This window comes from Perissodus microlepis, chromosome 6 (genome assembly GCF_051167445.1).
Source record: "Perissodus microlepis isolate ML-2025 ecotype Zambia chromosome 6, ASM5116744v1, whole genome shotgun sequence".
NCBI classification, from domain to species: Eukaryota; Metazoa; Chordata; class Actinopteri; order Cichliformes; family Cichlidae; genus Perissodus; species Perissodus microlepis.
This window is the reverse complement of record NC_140466.1, coordinates 27,883,289-27,905,160: the sequence shown is the minus strand read 5'-3', so window position 1 is coordinate 27,905,160 and position 21,872 is coordinate 27,883,289. Positions and strand designations below refer to the sequence as shown.

The 21,872-nt window shown below is 43.8% G+C and overlaps 2 protein-coding genes across 2 annotated transcripts; one reads left to right on the top strand and one right to left on the bottom strand.

The window, feature by feature from the left end:
* Nucleotides 1-24: 24 nt before the first annotated feature.
* slc5a10 (solute carrier family 5 member 10) lies at nt 25-21,301 on the bottom strand. The gene is made up of 15 exons (XM_084931819.1): nt 21,178-21,301; nt 21,019-21,090; nt 20,309-20,413; nt 19,781-19,840; nt 18,612-18,716; nt 18,391-18,496; nt 18,116-18,196; nt 17,810-18,015; nt 15,249-15,384; nt 5,311-5,418; nt 5,070-5,220; nt 4,820-4,988; nt 1,649-1,864; nt 1,045-1,138; nt 25-895 (listed from the first exon to the last, which is right to left on the bottom strand). The coding sequence occupies exons 1-15, from the start codon at nt 21,283-21,285 to the stop codon at nt 699-701; spliced, it is 1,914 nt and encodes a 637-aa protein (XP_084787945.1). The 5' UTR covers nt 21,286-21,301; the 3' UTR covers nt 25-698.
* Nucleotides 7,380-16,532, top strand: sack1gb (scaffolding CK1 anchoring protein Gb). Its single transcript, XM_084931815.1, has 5 exons — nt 7,380-8,658; nt 10,110-10,277; nt 11,189-11,313; nt 12,524-13,910; nt 15,613-16,532. Exons 1-5 carry the CDS (start codon nt 8,167-8,169, stop codon nt 15,982-15,984), a joined length of 2,544 nt encoding a protein of 847 aa, XP_084787941.1. The 5' UTR covers nt 7,380-8,166; the 3' UTR covers nt 15,985-16,532.
* Nucleotides 21,302-21,872: the final 571 nt, after the last annotated feature.

Sequence of the window (21,872 nt, the reverse complement as noted above, 5' to 3'; positions counted from 1 at the left end):
GTTCAGTTTTGATATCACCTGGAAAAAAAGATTACAGGACCACATGGAAATATTACTACTGATAAAATGAACATGAAATTTCTCATTATTTCTCATTGGGATGCATTTGGAGCTACACTCACTGTTCCATCGCTTCCATTGGTAAAGACTTCAATATAACAACTTTAGGTCATGTGTGAGAAGTTCTGATTAAAATTCATAAATCATGTAAATAAAATTTTAAATCAAAAGAACATTTAGTGCAAACATTCACACAAAGCTCTAAACATAACTAAATAATCAACACTGAGCATGTTGTTTCTAGGCAACAATATTATGTCACAGGCAGAGCCTGAACCACACTGATGTGCTCTCACTGCATATTGTGAAGCTTTAAATTAAAGGTGATATTTGATGTCCTTTTATTTATGTTGGTTTGTTATAATCCACACACTTCAACGTTTTATTTCCATGGCATTTGCCCATTATTGTTATAATGATTATTATCTAAATTTAACTGTTTTAATAGATATGTGTGCTGTGCTGTCCACCGGCATCTACCGGCTTTACACTGTGAGTCGATGTCTTAATGATTCGAGTGAAATCTGAGCAAAAACCTGTTTGTTTCTTCACATTCTTGGATCTAGAGGGATCACTTTCCAGCTCGTGTTGGAGGGACTACAGTTCAGCTGAGGCCAGATGTTAAATCTGACCTCACCTCAGGCAAAGTATGCATAGAGAAAAATGTTAATGCTGACCAGCAGGAGAGCGTTGAAACAGCAGAACCTCGACCACAACACGCTCTCTCGAATGCTGGGGACTCTGGGAGCTGGAGTCTCCTCTGATCGCCGTACTGCTGAGATACACAATCCTGCCCTCTGACCACATGTCGTCACCCGCCGTGTTGGTTCAGAGTCTGCAACACACACACACACACACACACACACACACACACAGAGCGGACACAGTAAGTTACTCAAAAACAAGAGCAGTGTGTGTGTCTGAGAATGACTGTTTTTCACATGATAGCTGGTTTTTATTCCCCATGACTGCTGACAAACTTACCCTGGGAGCTACGGTGGCTGATGGAGGACACTTTTTGCAGAGGAATGTCTCTTTTTGGCTCTTCAGTTATTGTCCACCAGGTCAGGTTACACACCTGGGAAAAATCGAAGAAGCAAAACCAAGAAAGTTTCATTTATTCACTATCAAACAGGTAAAACTCTACTGCCATTTTGACATGAGGTGACCCTGACAACACCCTGACTTTAACATTTCAAAAGTTACCCCCACTTGCTATTTTTTGCAAAAATGTATAAGATCTTTATTGCATGTGCATTTATAGTGCGTATAACGTGCTATCACAAGCTGTAAACAAGGGACCATGCAGATAAGCGTGATTATCTGATGCTAGAGATAAAAAGCTGCTTTCAGTTCCCCCCTTTTCACGAGAGATCATCACAGCATGCTCTGCCTGTTTGTTTTGGCTGAGTATAACAGCGGACGCCCTTCCTAAAGCAACCCCAGTGCAGACTCTATGTTATAGATGAGTGCGAGTCTGTCTAATTCTCTGTAGTGACAGAGTGTTTTCCTCACCAGACACAGACCATACTTGCATAAGCTTACTTCCCCCATAGTCGTGTTATTTATTGTATCCATGTGTGCACACCTGTTCGTGAGTGGGCGGTGGTGTAAGCAGCGATACAACGGCAACTACAATTGCTGTGAGCCCACAGAGCAGAATGGCGAAGTGGAGGTAGTGGACACCACGTAGCACCGCAGGTGCAGAATCCTCAATGCCACATCTGGAAGGAGGGAAGGCAAACTCCAGCACCATCCTGCACACGCCGACCACCAAACCCACCATCAGACCCCAGAAGGCGCCCTAAAAATCACACAAATACACCTAGATTGGATTACATGCCTTTCTGAACCGAGTAGCTGAATTTAATTGGACAGGAAGCATGTGTCTCATTCCTGAGGCAACTTTGAACCACACATGGGTGCGTTCAGCTAATGTCATCACTTTCCCAGAGATATAATTTGTCATCGTCACATCACTCACTTCTCACTTACTGTTAATACACACAAACACGCAGAGAGGCACAGATCACTCTCCGACTCCTTCAGCCTTCAGTGAAGAATGTGATCTGTGCAGTTTGAAAATAACTGCCTTGTAGCCACACACAGAGTACATATCTGATCTTATTTTTCCTTTATTTTCATTCCACCCGTTCTTATTTTTTAGACATACCTCACATGTACAGTTCCTATAATGTAACATGCACAGATACTAACTAGGATCCAGATATTATGTTAGTAATTACAAGGTTAGCTGACATTTTAATGAGCTTAATTCACTGCCCAGCTTTGAACACGACACACATTGTGTTCCTGTGCAAACACTTTCAATTGTTTGCAATCTACAGTGTCATGCTGCTCAGCGTGTGACTCATCCCGTGCTGTAATGTGTGTCCTTTGACCCCGTGATTCAATATCATTTATATTTTTATTGTGTTTATCCAAACATACAAAGCTCACAGCTTTTGTGTAACCATGCAGTTCATCTTTCATAACAACTTTTTAATAGGTCTAAAGCAGCGGTCCCCAACCTTTTTTGCGCCACGGACCGGTTTATGCCCGACAATATTTTCATGGACCGGCCTTTAAGGTGTCGCGGATAAATACAACAAAATAAAACTAGTACCGGTACCGAAAAAAGACGATTTATTCATAACACACGTGAAAAGACCCAGGAAAACCGAGTAAACGATAAAAACGATAACAAAATAACGCTGAAAACCGATAAAAACCCTGAAAACTATACATTTCACACCTGAGCCTCAACTCTCGCGGCCCGGTACCAAACGACTCACGGACCGGTACCGGTCCGAGGCCCGGGGGTTGGGGACCGCTGGTCTAAAGTGAAATGGTAACATATAAAAGAAACAGAGACACCATGTGAGACATTATATGGACAGAAGTATTGGGACACGCCTCTTAATCCTTGAATTCAGGTGTTTTGAGTCCCATTGCCACAGATGTATAAAACCAAGCACCTTGCCATGCAGTCTGCCTTTACAAACACTGGTTTGGTCTAAGGATTCATGTATGGTGCTGTAATAGTTGCCAACACTGCAACTCATGACTTTGTGAAATTCCTAGATATTCCACAATCTTAAGTGGTATTATGGCAAAGTGGAAGCATTTAGTAACTGCAGTAACCGCAGTAACATAGTGTGTAAAAGATCTCCAACTCTCTGCTGGCTCAATAACTGCACCAAACCTTCTCTGACATGTTTCCATGTCTGAGCAGCTCCTTCAGGTGGCCAAGTACTTTTATCTCTACAGTTTATTAATAGGCTCATTTTTCAGATTAAATGTTTCAGAGACTGAGGTCATTTAACAAACTTTTTCTGCCACATTTTTACCCTTTGGCTAAAAAAAGGCCAATCTGTAATGGTCATCACCCTGCTGGGAGTGTTGGGTGGGCAGGCAGGTGGTGTGGACACACAAGTTCGTGTATGCAATAACTTGAGAACAAGGTGGCGTATGGGATATTTCAAGAAGGATTTTCACCTAGGATTTTCAAATTGGCGCACCTGCTATTAGTTTGAGGGGTAGCACTGATGGCCAACAGTATTTATTATCACTGTAGTGTAATGTTAGTAGCAAACAAAACTGAAGAGCCTAAATCAATGCTGGCGACTAACCTAAAGTGCTCTTCTAATCCATGTTTTGCCTGATTATGATGCCAGAGGAAAACTTAAAGAAGCTATTGAGATATTTCAGCCTTGGCCAACGAAGTGAGCCGACGTGGATAAGATTTTCTTTTATGTAACAGAGATGTCTTTTGACCTGCAAATCACCAAATGTGTGTTTGCTTGGTGATTGCCAGCTCATGTTGTAACCCCAGGCGATTTCACTGCAAACACAAAATAATAAAAATCCTCTAAAGTAGATTCTGTGCAGCTTAACCGAGCTGGAGGGGAAGTAGTATTCACAGTAAGAGGGAAGGGAAATCCTGTTCATTCAGAAAAACCTGAGAAAATGCTCTTTCTTTCTTTCAGTCTGTGGACAACGTGCCAGCAGCGAGAGCAGACACACCCAGGACGTGCTCTATTAAAACAGGGATCGTGAATATCCAGAGGACTGGTCTTTACTCGCTGGCGATCGACGCTTGAACACGTGTGATATCAGATTTAACCCAATATCGCTTTCCTTCTCATCTCCTCTGCACTTCATTCTGCAGGTTTTAATTGTGACAGTCACAGCAGGCCTCTGTCGCTCACAGTCTGTTATCAAAGATCAGCAATGACTTTTATTGTTTAAAGTGAGAACTCCGGCTCCTATAGAGGAAGCAATAAACAATACACTTCATGAAGTGAATTACTGATACACACAGCTTTGAGCTCACACACAAGGGACACCACACCAAGCACTCTGTGCGCATGTGTGTGTGTGTGTGTGTGAGCTGCACACAGCTTGATCCCATTTGAGGCTAATAAAACTATGTAGCCGTTACGGTGTAAGTGAAAGGACAAACAGAACAAACAGGGGAAAACCTCAAAAGTCCAGAATGTTCTGAGGGCAGGTATCCAGGATGGAGGGTTAAGCTTCCTTCAGTGTGTAACAACAACTTACAGATGTGTTTTCTTTCTGTGTTGTAAGTGTGTTTGGAATAAAATAGCTTTTTTTTTTTTTAACTACATCATGATGTAATTGAACCTCTGTGATTTTTGCTATTTTCATCATGTCACAGAAAAATCACGAATGAAAGAAAAAATAGTAATTTCGAGTTGCAGCTGTAACTTTATTATATTGATTGTCAGTGTGCTACCTGCTCATTGGTCCTCTTCCAGAAGATGGCCAGAGTGAAAACAGCAGTGACGGGTGGAGCGAGGTAGCTCGTCACCGACTGGATGTAAACGTACAGCTGCCCGCTGTTGGCTGACTGGAGGATGGGGATCCAGACCACGCTCACCACCACCAAAATCACGGTCACAATCCTGGGGCAAAGGCAAACTGTGTCAGCGCGTCTCTTTTCTTTATGAATCAACCTCCAGCTCATTCACACATGAGTGCCACACCTGCCAACCAGCAGCAGCTCCCTCTCAGAGGCTCGTGGCCGGTGCTTCTTCCAGATGTCCATGGTAAAGAGCGTGGAGCTGCTGTTGAAGATGGACGTCAGCGAAGACATCAGAGCGGCCATCATCACAGCTATCATAAGTCCCCGAAGGCCTGCAAAAATGCATACGCAGACACTCAGATGCAGGTGAAAACACCTGAAAAGTGTTGTGTGGCTGCTTGGAAAAAAAAACATATTCTCACCGCTTGGCATGAGTTCAATGACCAGTTTGGGGAAAGCAATGTTGGAGCATCCAACCTCAGCTCCACACACTCGCACACACTCCTCTGGATCCACACAGCCTACAGAGTCTGAAACATGGAGGCGCAGTCAAAAGTTGTTTGCATGCAGGAGTGGAAGGTGAAGTTGACTTTTCCTCTCATCCAGAATTCAAGTTTGTTCCCTTTAAGTCCCACGAAAGGTACTAAAGAGCAGATTCAGGGTCGTTCCATGTGAAAGCATTCAAATGTGTCTGTTCCAACTACCTTCAACCATCATTCACAGTCACACTGGAGTAGCCAGCTAATATCCACTGTTCTACCTCTTTAACCACCCTGAACACCACTGGTTTGCTTTGCAATTTGCTGCTTTGTTACCTGTTTAGCTGATGACAAATTTCTTTGTGACATAAGATGGCATGTCCCTTTACTCACCTTACCGAAGTTTAGAGCGGACACATCTAATTGCTGTGACTCTTGTGGTTGATGCATTGCCCATCCAGCTGTCTCATACTCAGGGCATGCACCGATCCTGAGACCCTCTGTGATCCAGGGCACTGTCAAAATCTGGGTCTAAAGCTGTTTGATCAGTGTAATGTGTCCAAGCTCCTGTACATGGAGCATGTGAATGTTGTTTCTTCATTTCATAGCCATAAACCAATTTAACTTAATAAATGACAAAGTTATTTAGGAGAAATCATGAGTAGAAGATGTGGCTGGGGTCAAACTGTAAATAAAACCAATACTCTGTTCCATGTGTTGATATGACCCTTGGACTTTTTAAAAGTTTTCTCCAGTGAACTATCAGAAAAAAGATACAACATCCATGCACAAATAAGGTTTCTGTCAACTTATGTCACTGATGTTAAACTGGTGGAGTTTCTCTATTGAAACTGCGTCCCATGATGTTCACGCTCAAACCTGTTTATAGAAAAATTAGATCATGGCTTCAGACTGTGGCATTTGAGGTCAATGTAAAATAGATTTTTAAAAACAGAATTTAAACGTAGTTTTCAGCCGTGAAAGTTTCATGTGTCTAGCTCCTGTATTTATGAGCCGCTTACAAAGTTAAACAGAAGGTTACACTTGGCATGGCTTTATTAAATATGGACAATTTGTTATTGTTAAAAGAAATCTAACAAACAACTGATTCTGGGTCAGGTGGACGGCATTGATTGAGTTTTCCTGGAATGACTCTTTCCAGGTACTTCAAAGGGTCAGTCTGAGCTAGATGGGTTCAAATGTATTGCCTGTTCAGTAAAAAAAAAAAATCCTTTTTGAGTTACCATCCATTGTGCAGCTAGGAACTAGGAAACACTATCTGTGGGAAAAGTGTTTGCACAAACAGCTGAGTTGGCTCAGAGGCGTCATGACCAAATGTTGGATACTTGTTGTGTAGCCTTGTGAGACGAGAATGAGGAAAGGAATATATTAAAGCCACAAACTTTAACATGTATATGCATAATCACACACTACATAGCTACACACGCTCCAACTTCCTTGGTCTTTCATCAAAGCTACTCAATAATTTTTCCCAAATCACCACCCACAGCTCAGCTGAAACATCCAGGAGACCTGAGACACATTTCATTTTCACAAGTCTGCTACATGTTAAAAAGCGCAAAAAGGGTGACCTATTTGATTCTCTATCTGGCTAATATTATATATTAACCCTGATAAAGCTATTGTTTTTCAGCGTTACCTTTCAGAGACCCGTGAATAAGCAGCAATCACAGGAAACGGGGAAAAAAGCCTGCACTGATATAACTGTAGAATAACTATTCACTTTTAGGTTCATTTAAATGAATGAATAGTGAAAGTATAAGCTTAAACAGAGTAGTCACGTTATTATATATATATATATATATATATATATATATATATATAATAAAATCACATATTGTATAACTTGTTATAGCCTCTTGGGTTAGCTCCACGGGCTTTCGTAAGGGTTCTAATTTGGGGTGAAGAACAAGATTTCCCCCTGTGTGCTGGCAGGAGGGTGGAGTTTAATGCCTCTCTTTCCTAACCAACTACCGGACACTCCGCCTCTCTGCCCCCGGACACCGAGCTTCCGTTGCCGAATTCCAGGGTCAGACACTCGCCGGCGGCTCCGCCACACAGTCTGCTGGACCTGGACGAACTTCGTGTGACTGCAGCGACACTTTAAAGTGAAGAGGCTCGGTAGCGCCACGTTAGCGAAGACTGCTTTGTGTTCTTTCCGGGAAGTTTCCTTTCTTTGAACATCTGTACATCTCTGGCTTCAGGCTCGCGCTCCGACACAACAAAAAAAAAAGAAAGAAAGAAAAAGTGAGCCGTCAGCGCCTCAGTCAGACTGAGTCACACGCAGTTTAAAAGTTTTACCGGAGGACTAATGACTTCTTTCTTTGTGTCGAGTGAGTGTTCCGCTTTAGACTGACTCACTGTCAGACACGCACTCATCCACCCAGACAGCTGCTCGTCTCTCTCCGTGTCTGCCGGGCCCCGAGGCTAGAGGAGCAGCCGAGCTCAGTTTTGCGGCTCCTGTCAGGTGTAAGGCGTGGCGCTGGGCGTGGAGGAGGGGGGCTTTGTTCCAACCACACCTGAGAGAGAGATAGCTGTAACCCGAGAGCAGGGCTGAGCTGGAGCCTGCCCGGGTTGAGGAACTGATAGCGGTTTATTTGCCTCAGATGAAAATATCTGCCACTGGTCTGGTTTGTCCCCGGTCACGCGGACCCGGAATGGACCGTAATGACAGATCGCACTAATTCCATGTTTGAACCCCCGGACGGACGAGTGGAAAGTGGGTCAGAGTGGTTTCAGTGTTTAACTATTTACTGACCGGCGGGTTTACTGGGGGTCATGGCGCTATCTCAGGTCCAGTGTCTAGACGATCACCACGTCAACTGGCGCGTGAGCGAGAGCAAACCAGAGTTTTTCTACAGCGAGGACCAACGGCTGGCCCTCGAGGCACTCATCGTCGAGGGCCGCGACGCGTTCACGGAATACATCAGCAAGCATGGCGTCCGGGAGTTCCTCTCGGAACCGGAGTTGGAGCGGATTGTACACACGGCGGAAGCATACAGGCCCGGGTACGAGCATCTCCAGAAACCCGGGACGCCAGGGCCAGGAAACACAACTCCGGGGCCCTGGGAAGAGACCGGAGACGGTGAGGTGTCTCTCGAGTACTGGCCGGATCGGTCTGAGGGCTCCGTGGCAGAGCTGGACCTAGGCTGGCCCGAGGCCATCTCATACCGAGGGGTCACGCGCGTGACCGTGCACACACAGCCTCCAACCGAGGGGCACACGCACATCAAGGAAGTGGTGCGGAAGAGCATTGCGTCAGCCCAGAAGGTAGGCAGAGAAGAAGATGGAGTTTAGAGGTTCTCCACCAAAACAGAAACGCTTCACACTGACGAGAATTAACCAGTTAGCTTATTGTCTTTTCACCTCTTTATGTTGAATTATGTTAATATTCGCGATTTGATGCTTGGATTTTATCGCAAGGTGTTTTTATTTGGCTCCTCCATTCATGTAGCCAAAATGTGGGGGACAAAACACATCTTAGCTGAGTACAAATTCATGACGAACAGCATAATACAGGGACCTGAAACGCACCACAGCACTGAGTCAACGCAGCAACAGGAAACCGCATTAACAACTCATCAAAAACTGGAGTGCTTTTTCTGTGTTGTCAGTGAATGCACCACAGTGAATAATTTTTTTCAATATTTCTCCAGTCAGTGAATGTATAAAGAAGTTCACTGCCACAAACCCGCAAGTTTCAAAACAATGCTTCACCATCACATTAAAGCAAAGAAGAAAAATCACTTTGTGCACTTAATAAATATGATTTTGCTTGGCGTTAAAATGATTAGGCAAGTAATCAGTTAGTGGTCTGACAGGAAATTACTGTTGTGACTCATCTGAAAAACACTTTGGCAATTAAGATTAATTGTTAATGACAATAACTGTTCTATCAATCTATTTATTTGTTGGCTGTTGCTGTTTGCATGATCGTTTTATCTTGTTATTAATATTTGTCTGTTGCCACCTATGATGCAGAGCACACTATGTTAGCCTGACTTTTTTGGACATGTTCCAAGTTCAGTTCACCTTTCTGTCCTCATTTCATAATTTGCCACAGACCTGTCTCAGAAACCCGCTTCCCTTCATTATAGTTTAAATAAAACAAGTCCTGTCTTGACACGAGAACAGAAAAGAGTGGGGAAAAAATGCCCTGACATCACTGAATTTGTCACATGCCAGCAGTCTTCCTCTCATATCCATAAATGCTGGAACATGTTCATGCAGTAGTCCAGCTTTGCACCTGAGCGACAAAAGAAACATTGAGGCTTAAATGAATCAGACTTCGTGCCAAAGTGAAAGGCTGGTTTTCAGTGCACATGTATTTTCACAATAAACGTAATACAAAAAAACATGAAAAATTTCAAGACTTATCATCATTTTCCAAAGTCTACCTAATGCTGCTGTTTTAAACGTAATCTTTAAGGTGGATCACATAAAGAGAGCCGCCTGTCTGTCTCTACTGTTGCAGCGTTGCGCAGCACATACTGTCCACCCACATTTTATCACCTCTCTGCCAAAAAACAGTCTCTGTTCCTAACAGGCTCTAAACTACAGGAATATTATGCTCAAATTTCTTGTGTTCCCAGCTTCCTTTGGTGTTTGAATATCGCTGATAAAAGCAGCTGAAATAGAACCCACCCTCAGAGACCAGGAAGCACTGACACTAACATTTGTGGTTTTCCTCTATGTGTATGTGTGCTGTTTTTTTTTTTTAGGTGATAGCTGTGGTGATGGATGTGTTTACAGATGTGGATATCTTTCGAGACCTGATGGATGCGGCCTACAAACGCAAGATTCCTGTGTACATAATCATCGACATGGCTGCGGTGCCCTGCTTTCTTTCCATGTGTGGCAGAGCTGATATGCACCGTGGACACCTAAAGGTTTGTATTGCCAGTCACATGCATGCACGGATGGATGTTGTTTTGCTGGGCTAGTTATAAAGAAGGGTACGCCCAATAAGTATACAGTAATGGGGAGGGGGAGGATTGGAAATAACATCTGTTATTAAAGACACCTTTTTGAAATTATATTGTCACTATACAAAGGAAAATTTTTGGGCGGCCCATGATTGATGTAGGTTGCCAGGTTTGTGCCTGCGGGTATTTGTGAGGTGCATGCTGCAGCTAGTTTGCAATAGCTTGGTTTTCTTTGTTATTCTCTGGCTCTCTTAAGTTGAGTTGAACTGGTCTAGGCAGTAACAGAAAATACTTAAGAGTTTCACGGGGGATTTTTTTGGACTGGAGGCCAGAACGACGGCAGTTAAATTCCTGTCTATGCTGCAGGCAATAAAACCACACAGACTTTTTACTTTCTGTAACATGTTTTTCTTTCACTTCTCCTTATTCCTTCCTCACGGCATTTACCGCATTGCCAGTCTCTTTTTTATCTGACATCTCTTCCGTTATTGTGAGCGCCATCACTCCCGTTGTTAATGTCCCCTGTGAGATTTCACACACAGCGTTTACTTACGAGGTAACGCTCAGCCTGTCAACCACACCCTTATCACAGAGCCGAACACAAACACCACAGGGTGTGTCAAACAGGCATGCACGTACGTAGATAGAAAGTCCATGCTCTAACCTGTAGAGGCACCCAGTGGGAGACTATGGAGGTATTAAAGCTGAGCACCGGCTCTTGAGTAACAAGGAAACCCATTCTTTTCTGCCTCTCCATTCTCTTGTTTCCTCTATTTTGCCCTTTGTTCACTGAAACCCTTCCATCCATCAGCACTAAACCCTCTAGAGGCTTTGGTTACCAAGCACTAACCCTTTATGTATGTGTGCATGTGCAGAACCTGCGCGTACGCTGTTGCGGAGGCGTGGAGTTCTTTACGCGATCGGCACAGAAGGTGCGTGGATCTCTGAGCCAGAAGTTTCTTCTGGTAGATGGAGACAGAGCCATCTCTGGCTCCTACAGGTGAGCAGCGTTCATTTGTGTCTCTAAATCTGCACAATTAAATATTTTAAATTAGCCGTTAATTGCATGACTTTTTCCACTCAAAAATAAACAGGCATCCGTGCATTTCCTGTGGACCTCTGTGGAGGGCTTTAGAGCCTTTCAGCTCGCTGTTTTGGTTTTCTGACCTGCAGGTTTACTGGTCTGGTTTAGTCTTACCCAGTCCTTCCTGCTGCAGCATGCAGCTGCTTGCAGGAAATGGCCTTAATAAATCAGTCATACACATGCATTCCATACAAGACACACGGAGCTAGTAACTAACTGGTGAACATGCTGGAGCCTTTGACCACCATTTGAGGTGAAGAGCTAAACAGAGCTACACGGAGAGTGATTGCTGTTCTGTGTTTGCTAACATAACACAAAAAGCGTAGCATCAATGTGGAAAACTGCTTAAAGCCACTGTACCCCAGCTTTTCTCATTATTGATGGTTATCGTGGTTTCTCACCTGTCAGGGTCCTGACCTCTGAATCCACTCGATCCAGGTGCCTGATTCCTCCGGAAGTGTGACACGAATCGAATGGTTTTTTTATTGTCAGCTTGTTGTTATGCATTGTGAGGCATGGCTAGTGAATTGTGTTTTGAGAAACAAGCGGATCAGTGTTGGCTTAAAATAGTTTCATTCAGACTGATTTGTTGGGGAAAATTGATTCCCCTCCCCAGCTGAAATTACAGAGTAAATGCAGACTCAGTGTCAGGCTAAAGATGTTGACGGAGTGTAAGGGAAGTATATTAACGTCCATTGCTCTGCTTGTTTTGCTTTGGAGCCAGCAGTTACATGTCATAACAGTCACAATACGGTTTTGTTAGCGGCCAAAGCAAATTTTGAAAATTAGGTGTGTTATCCTTACGTTTACTGTGATTTATAGTTGCTTATTTACTGAAATGTCGGTGTAAGGTGAGACTGGATCTGTGAGAAGGAATTTGAGGAGGAGTACTTATGCAATGTGATCAAAGACCAAAATGTGGTGCATTACATCAGAGTACAAAAGCGGGTTATAATGATTAAACTATTAGAATCTCAGATTTCTGTTTTCTCAGTGGGAGCCGTGACTTGGAAGGAGGAGTTTAGATGTGATAAACAGGACCGGAATAGAACTGGTAGGAAAAAAATGTGCAAAGAAAACATTGAAGTCCCTTCTGAGACTTCTCTCCATTTCTGTGTTTTTCCAGTTTTACCTGGTCCTCGTCTCGTTTGGACCGTAACCTCATCACTGTGATCACAGGACAGGCAGTGGAGACCTTTGACCTCCAGTTTCGGGAGCTTTACCTCACGTCCAGAGGCGTGTCACTCAACAAGGTTCCTATGACAGACGAGCCGGTACCTGACCCTCTCCCTCAGGCGGCTCCTGCACCTGTGCCGGCTTCTGTTGCCAGGAAGCTCATCAACCCCAAATACGCTCTTGTCACCACGGGGACCCACATAAGTCCCACTTCATCTGACCAGAACTCCAGCAACAAGAACTCAAACTCCCAGAATCCCACTGGGCTAAAGATGATGAAAGCACGGCTGAAGGACGTTATTGAAGAGCCACCCATACATCCAGGATTAGCCAATCTGGAGAAAGCATACCTGATTCCGTACCTGCCCACCTGGCCTGAGCCAGACCCACCAAGTGACGTGATTGGCTTCATCAACATCAGGGATGATAAGCGGGCCAATCAGGTTCACTTGCAGAGGTCGGAGAGGTTTGAGGTTAGTCAGGCTATACGCTTCAGCTCACCACTTTCACAGCCAGCACAGACTGAGCAGCCTGCTTCACATCCTGCAAAAGCTGCAGGATCAGCTGACACTCCCTCTGCAAATACAAGCCTGAAGCCTTCGACTCCTGTGAGTCCAACTAACAAACAGCTCCCATCCCCCGCAGCTCCCAACACAGACCAAACTGATTCCCCTAAACAGCCCAACACACCCCCAGCACAGGATGCACACACACCAGCTGCACAGACTTCCACTTCACCATCTAGTGTTACTGCTGATTCACAGCCAACAGAAAATGCTGCAGAACCTCCACAGACACAACCTGTAGCACCTCCTGTTCCTAAACGCCGCACCCTGCAGCTGCTCATAGAACCTGCCTCCTCAGAGAAACCTGGTGAAGCGCAGGTCACTCTGGTAAAAATGGACCAGCTGGAGAGTCTAGAAGGCTCATTTAAGAAAAAGAGATCCCAGAAAGAGGTGACCCTGATACGTGGCCGCTTAACGTCAAAGGACAATGACCAGGACTCTGGGAGCAACGATAATGACAGCCAAGACAGCACCAAGGTCAACTGTGACCAAGTGGTCAATGACGAACCCTCAAGTAACTCCACAGCATCGGATGAGGAGTTTTACGATTGCACGCAGCCAGAGCCCAATAACCAGCTAACCAATGGAGTGACAACAGGGTCCGGCCGAGGACAACGCCAAGGAGACGGTTTCAACATGATGGCCCGCTTCTCACAGAGCATGCTGGACTTGCGAGAGCCCAAGCAATCAGAGGACAGTGCTGCTCTCATCCGCCAATCACAGCAGCTGCGCAGACAGGAGCACCTCTCCCCACACAGGCACATAGGACAGGTGAGCACTCGGTATTACTGCTCGAGTGGTGCTAAAATAATCAAAAAATGGGAAATCATACACACACATCCATACAGCACTTTATCAATGCATACACACACACACAGAAGGATGCATTAGAGGTCATTTGGGGTTCACTATCTTGCTCAAGAATGCATACAAGCATGAGGAGTCAGGGATCGAGTCGCTGACCTTTTGACCCTCTCTTTCACCCGAACCATGCATCAGTATATAAAAAAAAGTTCTATTTGTTCATGATTACCAAGTAGTATGAAGCTTTAGTGAGTTTGTAATAGAAGGTTCATTACTCATTTTCATAGTGTCAAGTCACATTTTGTCAGATGTACACACAAGGTGTTGTTGCTGGACTCACTTCACATTCGTCACATATGAAAGCTCAGGAAGAACCTCTCAAAGTCACAGTTTAAAACCTCAGTTACCCTGTGGTGTAGTCTTTCAGAGAGGAGTGTATTTTGACTCAAACTTTTATTTTTTTTAAATCTCATTTTTTAAGTAGATCTTAGTGCCAAAAGAAAACCAAACAGCCAATGAAAACAAAACTAAGCCGTGAGTGAAACAGGACGTGCACTTCTCTCCTCTCCGGTCTTGTGATTTACACTGTTGCCAACCCGCACGCCTGTTTAGGCACGGTTTAAAGCAAGCAATACAAACTGCTTTGTGACAGATATCCATATAATGTTTATAGCTTCACTTCTCAATATTTATTACCATTTAAAATGAAGCCTTATAAACATAATTTACCACTTTACAATAAACATGAATTATTATCTTTTCATTTTTTAACAGTAAGTAAATGTATTTGTGTTTCTATAAAGTGTTGCCAAGAGTTTAAGTGACATCTTTAAGCTTTTTAAAAACAAGAACACACTGTTTTACTGCATAATCTATATTGAATATCTTCTTTTACAAAGATGTCAGTGTCAGGCTATATTGATGAGTTGCGTAATCATTCAATTTAAAAAAAAAAAAGAAAAAGAAAAGACAAAACAGCTTAATCCATTAGGGAAGTTTCTGCCCTAGATGACACAATGCTTAATCTTTTAAATGTTTTTAATGCGTAATGAGTCATCACTGACAAAACCACTGCTGAAATTCCCACAAATTGTGATTGCTGTCCAAAAGTATGCAGCACTTACTGGAAAAGCACACATTTATGTAACCCACGTCAAAATAGGTGTGTCTCATCAGTGGTACCAAAAGCAAGTCCCTACCTGCTTGCGGTACATGCTTACATGACATATTTTCCCCTCCAATTTAAAAGGTATTTGCGTGTCTGTGCGCATGAGCGACTGAGCACCCACGCTCGTGTACACTCACCGGGGTAGAGAGCTCGACTGATCATGCCAGGGAGGACGATGAAGATAAAAGGCAACATCTTTAGATAGGCGGCAAAGATGGAGGCTCCTTTCACATGACTCATGTTCTTAGCAGATAGGGACCTTTGTACGATAACCTACACACACAGAAAGGCGCTTAAAAATATTTCCAAAAGACATAATCAGGTAACATATGGTGTAATAAGATATAAATGAATATGATAAATAGTAACATTTCCTGTTAACAGTAGAGAAAAACATGGATAATGAATAGCAGTGGCTCCAGAATTGACCCCTGAGGTACTCCTTAGAGAATAATGGAGGATTTAGAGTTTTAATCCCCTCTCTGTGCTCTTTCTGCTTAGTTGTTTCAGACCTCTAGATCTCCGGGTCATGATGCAAGAGCGAGAGGACCAACAGTAGTTATCGCCAAACCAGGAAGTTATCATCGGCCCACCCGAGCAGCTGGCCCAGTGATAGGAGGTTACCGCTACTGGCAGGGCCAAATGCTCCAGCCTGACTCGGCCCAGCTGCGCGTAGAGACCCGCTCCGGGCGGTCACCGAGACGACACAGTCCTGGCTACAAGAAGGCAGCCCACACGTCACCACAGCCACCAGCCAACCAGACGGGATTACTTGGAGTTTCTTTCTCAAAAATTAACACTTTTAAACACTTAAGAGCACGAGGAGGAGCACCGCAGAAGAAAGCACCTCAGAATAATAAGCCTGTCAGGTAGATCTGTGGGCCGGTCGGGGAACGTGAGGACATTAATGCTTCATTGTGGGATGTGTTGTTTTTTTGTTTTTTTTTCTTTTTGTTTGGAAACTGCGACGCAAAACTTACAAGATCTGCTTTACTCAGATATCTCTGGGTGGTTTCAAATGAGTGCCTGACCAAAAAGAAAGTTTGCTGACGTGTTTGTGCGGAAATAAACTCTGATAATAACACATCAGGTGTTTGTGTTTACAACATGCAAAACAAGATAGCATGCACTCTTGCAACTGATTTATGAGTGATCTGGGGTTTTTTTTAAGATATGGTACTGTGTTTGGTCAGCTGTGATTCTCTTCAGCCTACCCATGTCACGCACCGTGCAGTGTATCTGTGACATGCAGGCTCTAGGCTCTAGTGTTGACATCATGGGGACTGGTTGCTGATGGTGAGAGGGTGTTGCTTTGAAATCACTGGCAGACTTCCCTGATTACCTTTGCAGATGTATGAACATGTGTGAAAAACATGGGACCAGGAGTTGTAATGTTGTAAATAAAAAGACAGTTAAATTTGTCCCATTGTTTTGTTTCAACCAGCTCACATAAAGCATTAGTTCATTTAAAAATGCCACTGTATTGTACAAACATCTTAATATTTGAAGGAAGCATATCATTACTAAAAATTAAAGATATTATCTCAAGCATACAGTGCCTGACAACCCAGACAGCTGATCAGGAAATATTCCACGGTAAATGACTGTGAATGAACACTCCGAGGTATTTTTAGGTATGTTTGCTTTTGCTTCCTGGTTTGCAGAAAAATATAATTGTAGCTTCTTGCTTTCTGAAGGGATTTTTGTAGCCTGGAGCTGAGGTTTGGCTCGCAATCAGCATCTGGGCAACACGGCAGAGCCCATCCTTTATTCTTTTTGCAGATGTTTGAGGATGCAGTGACACTAGCGGAACAGAGTCTAGTTTGCCTAACTTTTTTCCAAAGTGCCGCATAAGAAACTGGGACTGTTGTGGCTCATAAAGAGATCAAATTAATATTGACCAGAATGGAGTTCAGCTTCTTGGAGCGGCTCTCCAAACATAGTCCAGCTTCAAAGTCCTCCATAACCCAGATAAACACGTTCTCAGATTTCTTTAAAAAACTATTTAGTATTATAAGTATTCAGACCCTGTGCTATGGCAGACAAACTGTCATCAAAAACATCCTTTGCAATGTGTGTAGACCTTGATAATTTAGTTACTCAACGAAAACGTGGAGGTCATGGCAGTGTGTTGAAACAAAACTTGCAGTCTCCACTGCTCAGCGCCTGTCTAATGCTTTTCTTATGGTGAAGTGCAGGAACAGTGAAGCATGACAGCAGCATCCTAGTATAGACATGCTTTTCAGTGCCTCAATCTTGAGAATAGTCAGCGTGCTAGAAAGGATAAATAGAGCCAAACACACTGAGGTTTGTAAAAGAAATGTGCTTCAGAATGCAGATCTTTGAGCACAACTGGGAAACAGCATGAAGTGACTTCATGACAAGTCTTTGACAGCCCCGCCAAGACTAAAAAGACAACAAAAAAAATTCCTCAGCAAACACGACAATGGCATTTCACAAATGCTTCTTTGTGGAACTCACAAGGGATCTATGAGGAACAAAAACACCTGCCTGAATAATGTCAGTCAACACAAAAAGGCTCGGACATTTTTCATGCGTGTTTGAGGTGAAAAAAAAAATTCTTAAAAAAAAAAAAAAATTCTGTACTCAGAAGATACAAATAAAGTATCAATCTGATACCAGTATATAGATCGATCCTCACACCTCGAGTATTTGAATTTCGTCCTTCCAGACTTACCTGGTCGGTACACCAGTACCATGTGGCCAGTATGGTGAGCCCCAGAGTCATCCCGGGCCAGGGAAGGTCTCCGGTGACGGCGTCTCTGAACAGGTGCATGGCGTCCTGCCGTGGCAGGTGGCAGGTACTGTTGGGAATAATTTTACTGGGTATCGCTCTGCTGTACCGCTCGGCCAGCTGGCTGTAGCCACCAATCTCATTGAAAGCTGTGGATGCACATTTATTGCTGCTGTTGAACGATTATTGATTGATATTGATTCTGCAAATTGGCCCTGCAATACTTTGTGTTTATGAAACAGCACATACCAGTAACTGTTAGGATAATTGCACCAACGAGCATGATAAACGTCTGGAGGGTGTCTGTGTAAATGACAGCAGCAAGACCACCTGAAAAGCAGAGATGGCTTTTTATTTGCGCAAAGAAACAAACATGTGCCGAGTCTTACGTTCCAAAATATGCAATATGTTTGTCTCTGGGATTTCTGTTTGCATAATAAAATATTAGAATTAACGTTCATCAGAATTGTTGAAATTCTTTAAAAGAGCAAAAAACGTGAACTGTAATGCACTTTCACATCTACCTGCAATGGTGTAGAGCGCAGTGACCACAAGCATGAGGACGGTAGACAGGTACAGGTTCCATCCGAGACACACCTGAACAAACAAGGCTCCAGAGTACAGGTCAGTCTGGTGAGAGAAACATGCCAGTCAGCGACGTTGGCAAACAAATGATCTCACATCTGAGACACTTGTGCAATCAGATGGGGTTGTATGTAGGTGTGTTTGTGCCACATAGTCGTACTGAAATCTTTGTGAAGACGGACAACATCAGCGAGAGGACAGCCAGGTAGGTTCTGATCCTCTCTCCTCCAAAACGACGTCCCAGATACTCTGGCATGGTCACGATCTGGACACAAGACATTTCAACATCTTCAACGTGCCACAGCTACACAGAGGAGGCATACTTAAAGAGACAATTTATCCCAAAAGCTACAAAATGTATATATTTTTCTTCGTGGCCTGATAGTCTCATATTGCCATTTTGATTATTTTTCAGTGATAATGCAATATCAGTCGGTAGAAGAAAGTGTGAGCTGTCTGGGAGAAAACATTTGTGCATGTGACAGAAAGTAAACACTACTGATGTTTGCTCTCAGCTGCGAGCTTCCCTTTTCTGTGAAATTGCATCACAAGATGTGCGGGGGGGGGGGGGGGGACCTGAATGACTTGTACAAAAGAAGGACGGGTAGATCAATAAGGTCAAAGTCTATTTATACCACTGACCATACACAGCTCACTTTGATCTGCAGTGGGTCTGACCAGTGAAACTATGTGATAAGTGTGCAAATTACAGAAAAGGTGCTGGTAGTTCATTGGCCAGACTGCCCTGTAATTATAAAAATGTCTATTTTACTGTCTTTTTTAACTACTGCAGAAACAGACATTTCTGTGGAAGGTTGTGGGATCAGTAGGAAAAGCTGTAAAACTTATGAGAACACAGCTCACAGGTCAAAATCTATGCACGCCATAACATTTTCCAAAGCTGTCCAGTGGGCCATCTTTCTCGACCAGTTCTGGTCCCTGTACCTTATGTTTGACACCCCTGATGTGGCTGGATAAATAGCCCAAAGGGGAGGAAAAAATGCGAGTTATGTCCAGTGACCTATTTCCTTAAGAAAACTCTGGATGGATTCAAGATACCGACTATGAAGAAGTTTAGTATGTTCACAACTGTATTTATGACTTTATTTTTTAAATATATGTGCCAACAAACAATAAAATGAGTACTAAGATGTGTGTGTGTGTGAGTGCTGTGCAGTAACACCCTGCTGGGGAATTTACAAGGCGGGGGAATCCTTGTTGGGGAAAAGCCTCCTGGCACCAAAATGTACCTGCAGAACCAGCCTCAACAAGCAGATGGATACCTGTGTGAGTGTGTGTGCATGTGTGTGTTTGTGTGTGCCGACCAACCCCTGAGGAGATGTAGACAGGCACAAATACCCAGGCTAGAGCCAGCAACACATAGGTGGCCTGGGGAGAAGGGGTCAGATAGAAAACAGAGGGGTTTAATGAGAAATCCGCTAGAGTCAGCTCACAGGTCTCTTTATTTAAGACGCATGCTCTGCGTCCACATAGCACAGCTATGCTGCTGCTGCCCCCTGCTGTAAGCTGCCTGTTACAGCTGAAGAAAGGAAGACATTGAAATGGCAAACTTTTGTGGTCTAGAAGCCATATTCATATTAGGTAAACTTTCTGTTGTAAAGCAGGTAATTGCAAGTGATGTTATTTTTATTTAGCTGCAAATGTCATATGCCCCCCCTCCTTTTGTCTAGTCAGCACACCACAAAAGAGACAAGTTGTCGAAGGATTAGCAGGCTTGTTCTGCTTCATTCCATGCCACAATGCATTTAATCACCATTAACAGATACAACAAAACAGCATCTCATATTGTTTTGATGAGCACGCATGTTTCTCTGACTGCGGTTTTGTGTTTCTCACATTCCATTCAAAGCCGGTGACAGCGATGCCTCCGGCAGCTCCCGTCCCCGCCAGACCGATGAACAGACCCGAGCCCTCTGAACTGGCAAAGAGAGACGATCCAATCTGTGCAAGACAGAAGAAAAGGTCTGGAGGTTTTACTGAAATACTGCAGAAATACTGTGCTGCAAACACCTGACCTACATGCAGAGTTTGTGGACTTGATGCTTTTGCTCAAAATGATGGAAAATCTTCTCAGAGGGTTCAAAACTTTTCTTTTTTTAAACCTGCAACTGTAGCATTTGTCTTCTTTCATTTCTCATGTAGCCTCGTTAACGTCAGTGTTTATCATCACATTGTTATTTACTTAATGGGAAACAGTTTCCGTTGAGCATAAGTCTACCAAGTCTCTCTTAAGTTCAGAACCCAGCTTGGCCTTACAGTTTTAGCTGTAAGGGGTGGCTGAATTTTAGTAAAACAAGGAGAATTGATTTCTACATTTTTCTATCCCCCCACCCCCCAACACAAAAAATCCACCCTTTTAAGTGCCTGTAAGAACCATACAATTGTTTACTGATGCTTGATTCACAGAACAAATTTACCCAGAAAGTCAGTGTAGCCTACATCTATCACTTTTACCATCTGTGAAAACTATCAACTTATTGCAGGGTCACAGAGCCTTCACTGTTAGATCACCCTTTATTTCCACAGTTAATGTCAGATGGACTCACCGGCCACCAGGCCATGTCCCTCCCAGCCAAGAAATATCCACTCAGTGTGTTTCTGCTCACCCTGCATGAGGACTGACACACAAACTGGTTTGCACAAACATCCAAAACGAGCTGAATTAGTAGAACGGCACAAATTCATTCACCCCTCTCGATTCTTACCCAGATGCCAACAGCGAGGTTGAGAAGAAAGTAGGTCGCAATGACAATGATGTCTGAGAAGCTGAAAGACTGCGACAGGGCGTAGAAGCTGATGGTGGAGTTAGACATCCTGAGCGTTCGCTGCACTGTCGAAAGGTTCCCTGCGGCCACACACACCTGTCCGCCTCTGCACTTAGATTCTCATCTGACGCTGGAACTTTGCAAACACCATAAACTCGAGAAGAAGATGATACCCACCCTAAAAATCTGCAAACCCTTGCCTTTAAATGCTCACTTCCCATCCAACGCACTCACGCCGTCAAACACACACACCTGGCCCTCGCCTGCGAGCTCACTGGTCTGCTACCAAAACATCTCGAGACACACTGTTACATCTGCGTGTGAAGAGGGCAGACCAGTGGCTGAACTGATGATTAAACACATCACCTTAATGTGGCACCTGAAGTGCTGACACACACACTCTGCTAGGGGATAATGGAGTGCACAGTGTGTGCGAGCAGGGAAGTACTGATGTAAATCAGAGTCCACGGTGACACACACACACACAGATGGTCAATCATTGTCGATGACAAGTTTATAATCATTAGCGTCTAAACACACAAAAATCTGTTCTGGGAAGTGCTAAGCAGGGTCAGTGGAAGTGTGTGAGAACGTGTCTGAGCTGTTTATGGTTTCATCCTGATATCTTTAGGAGG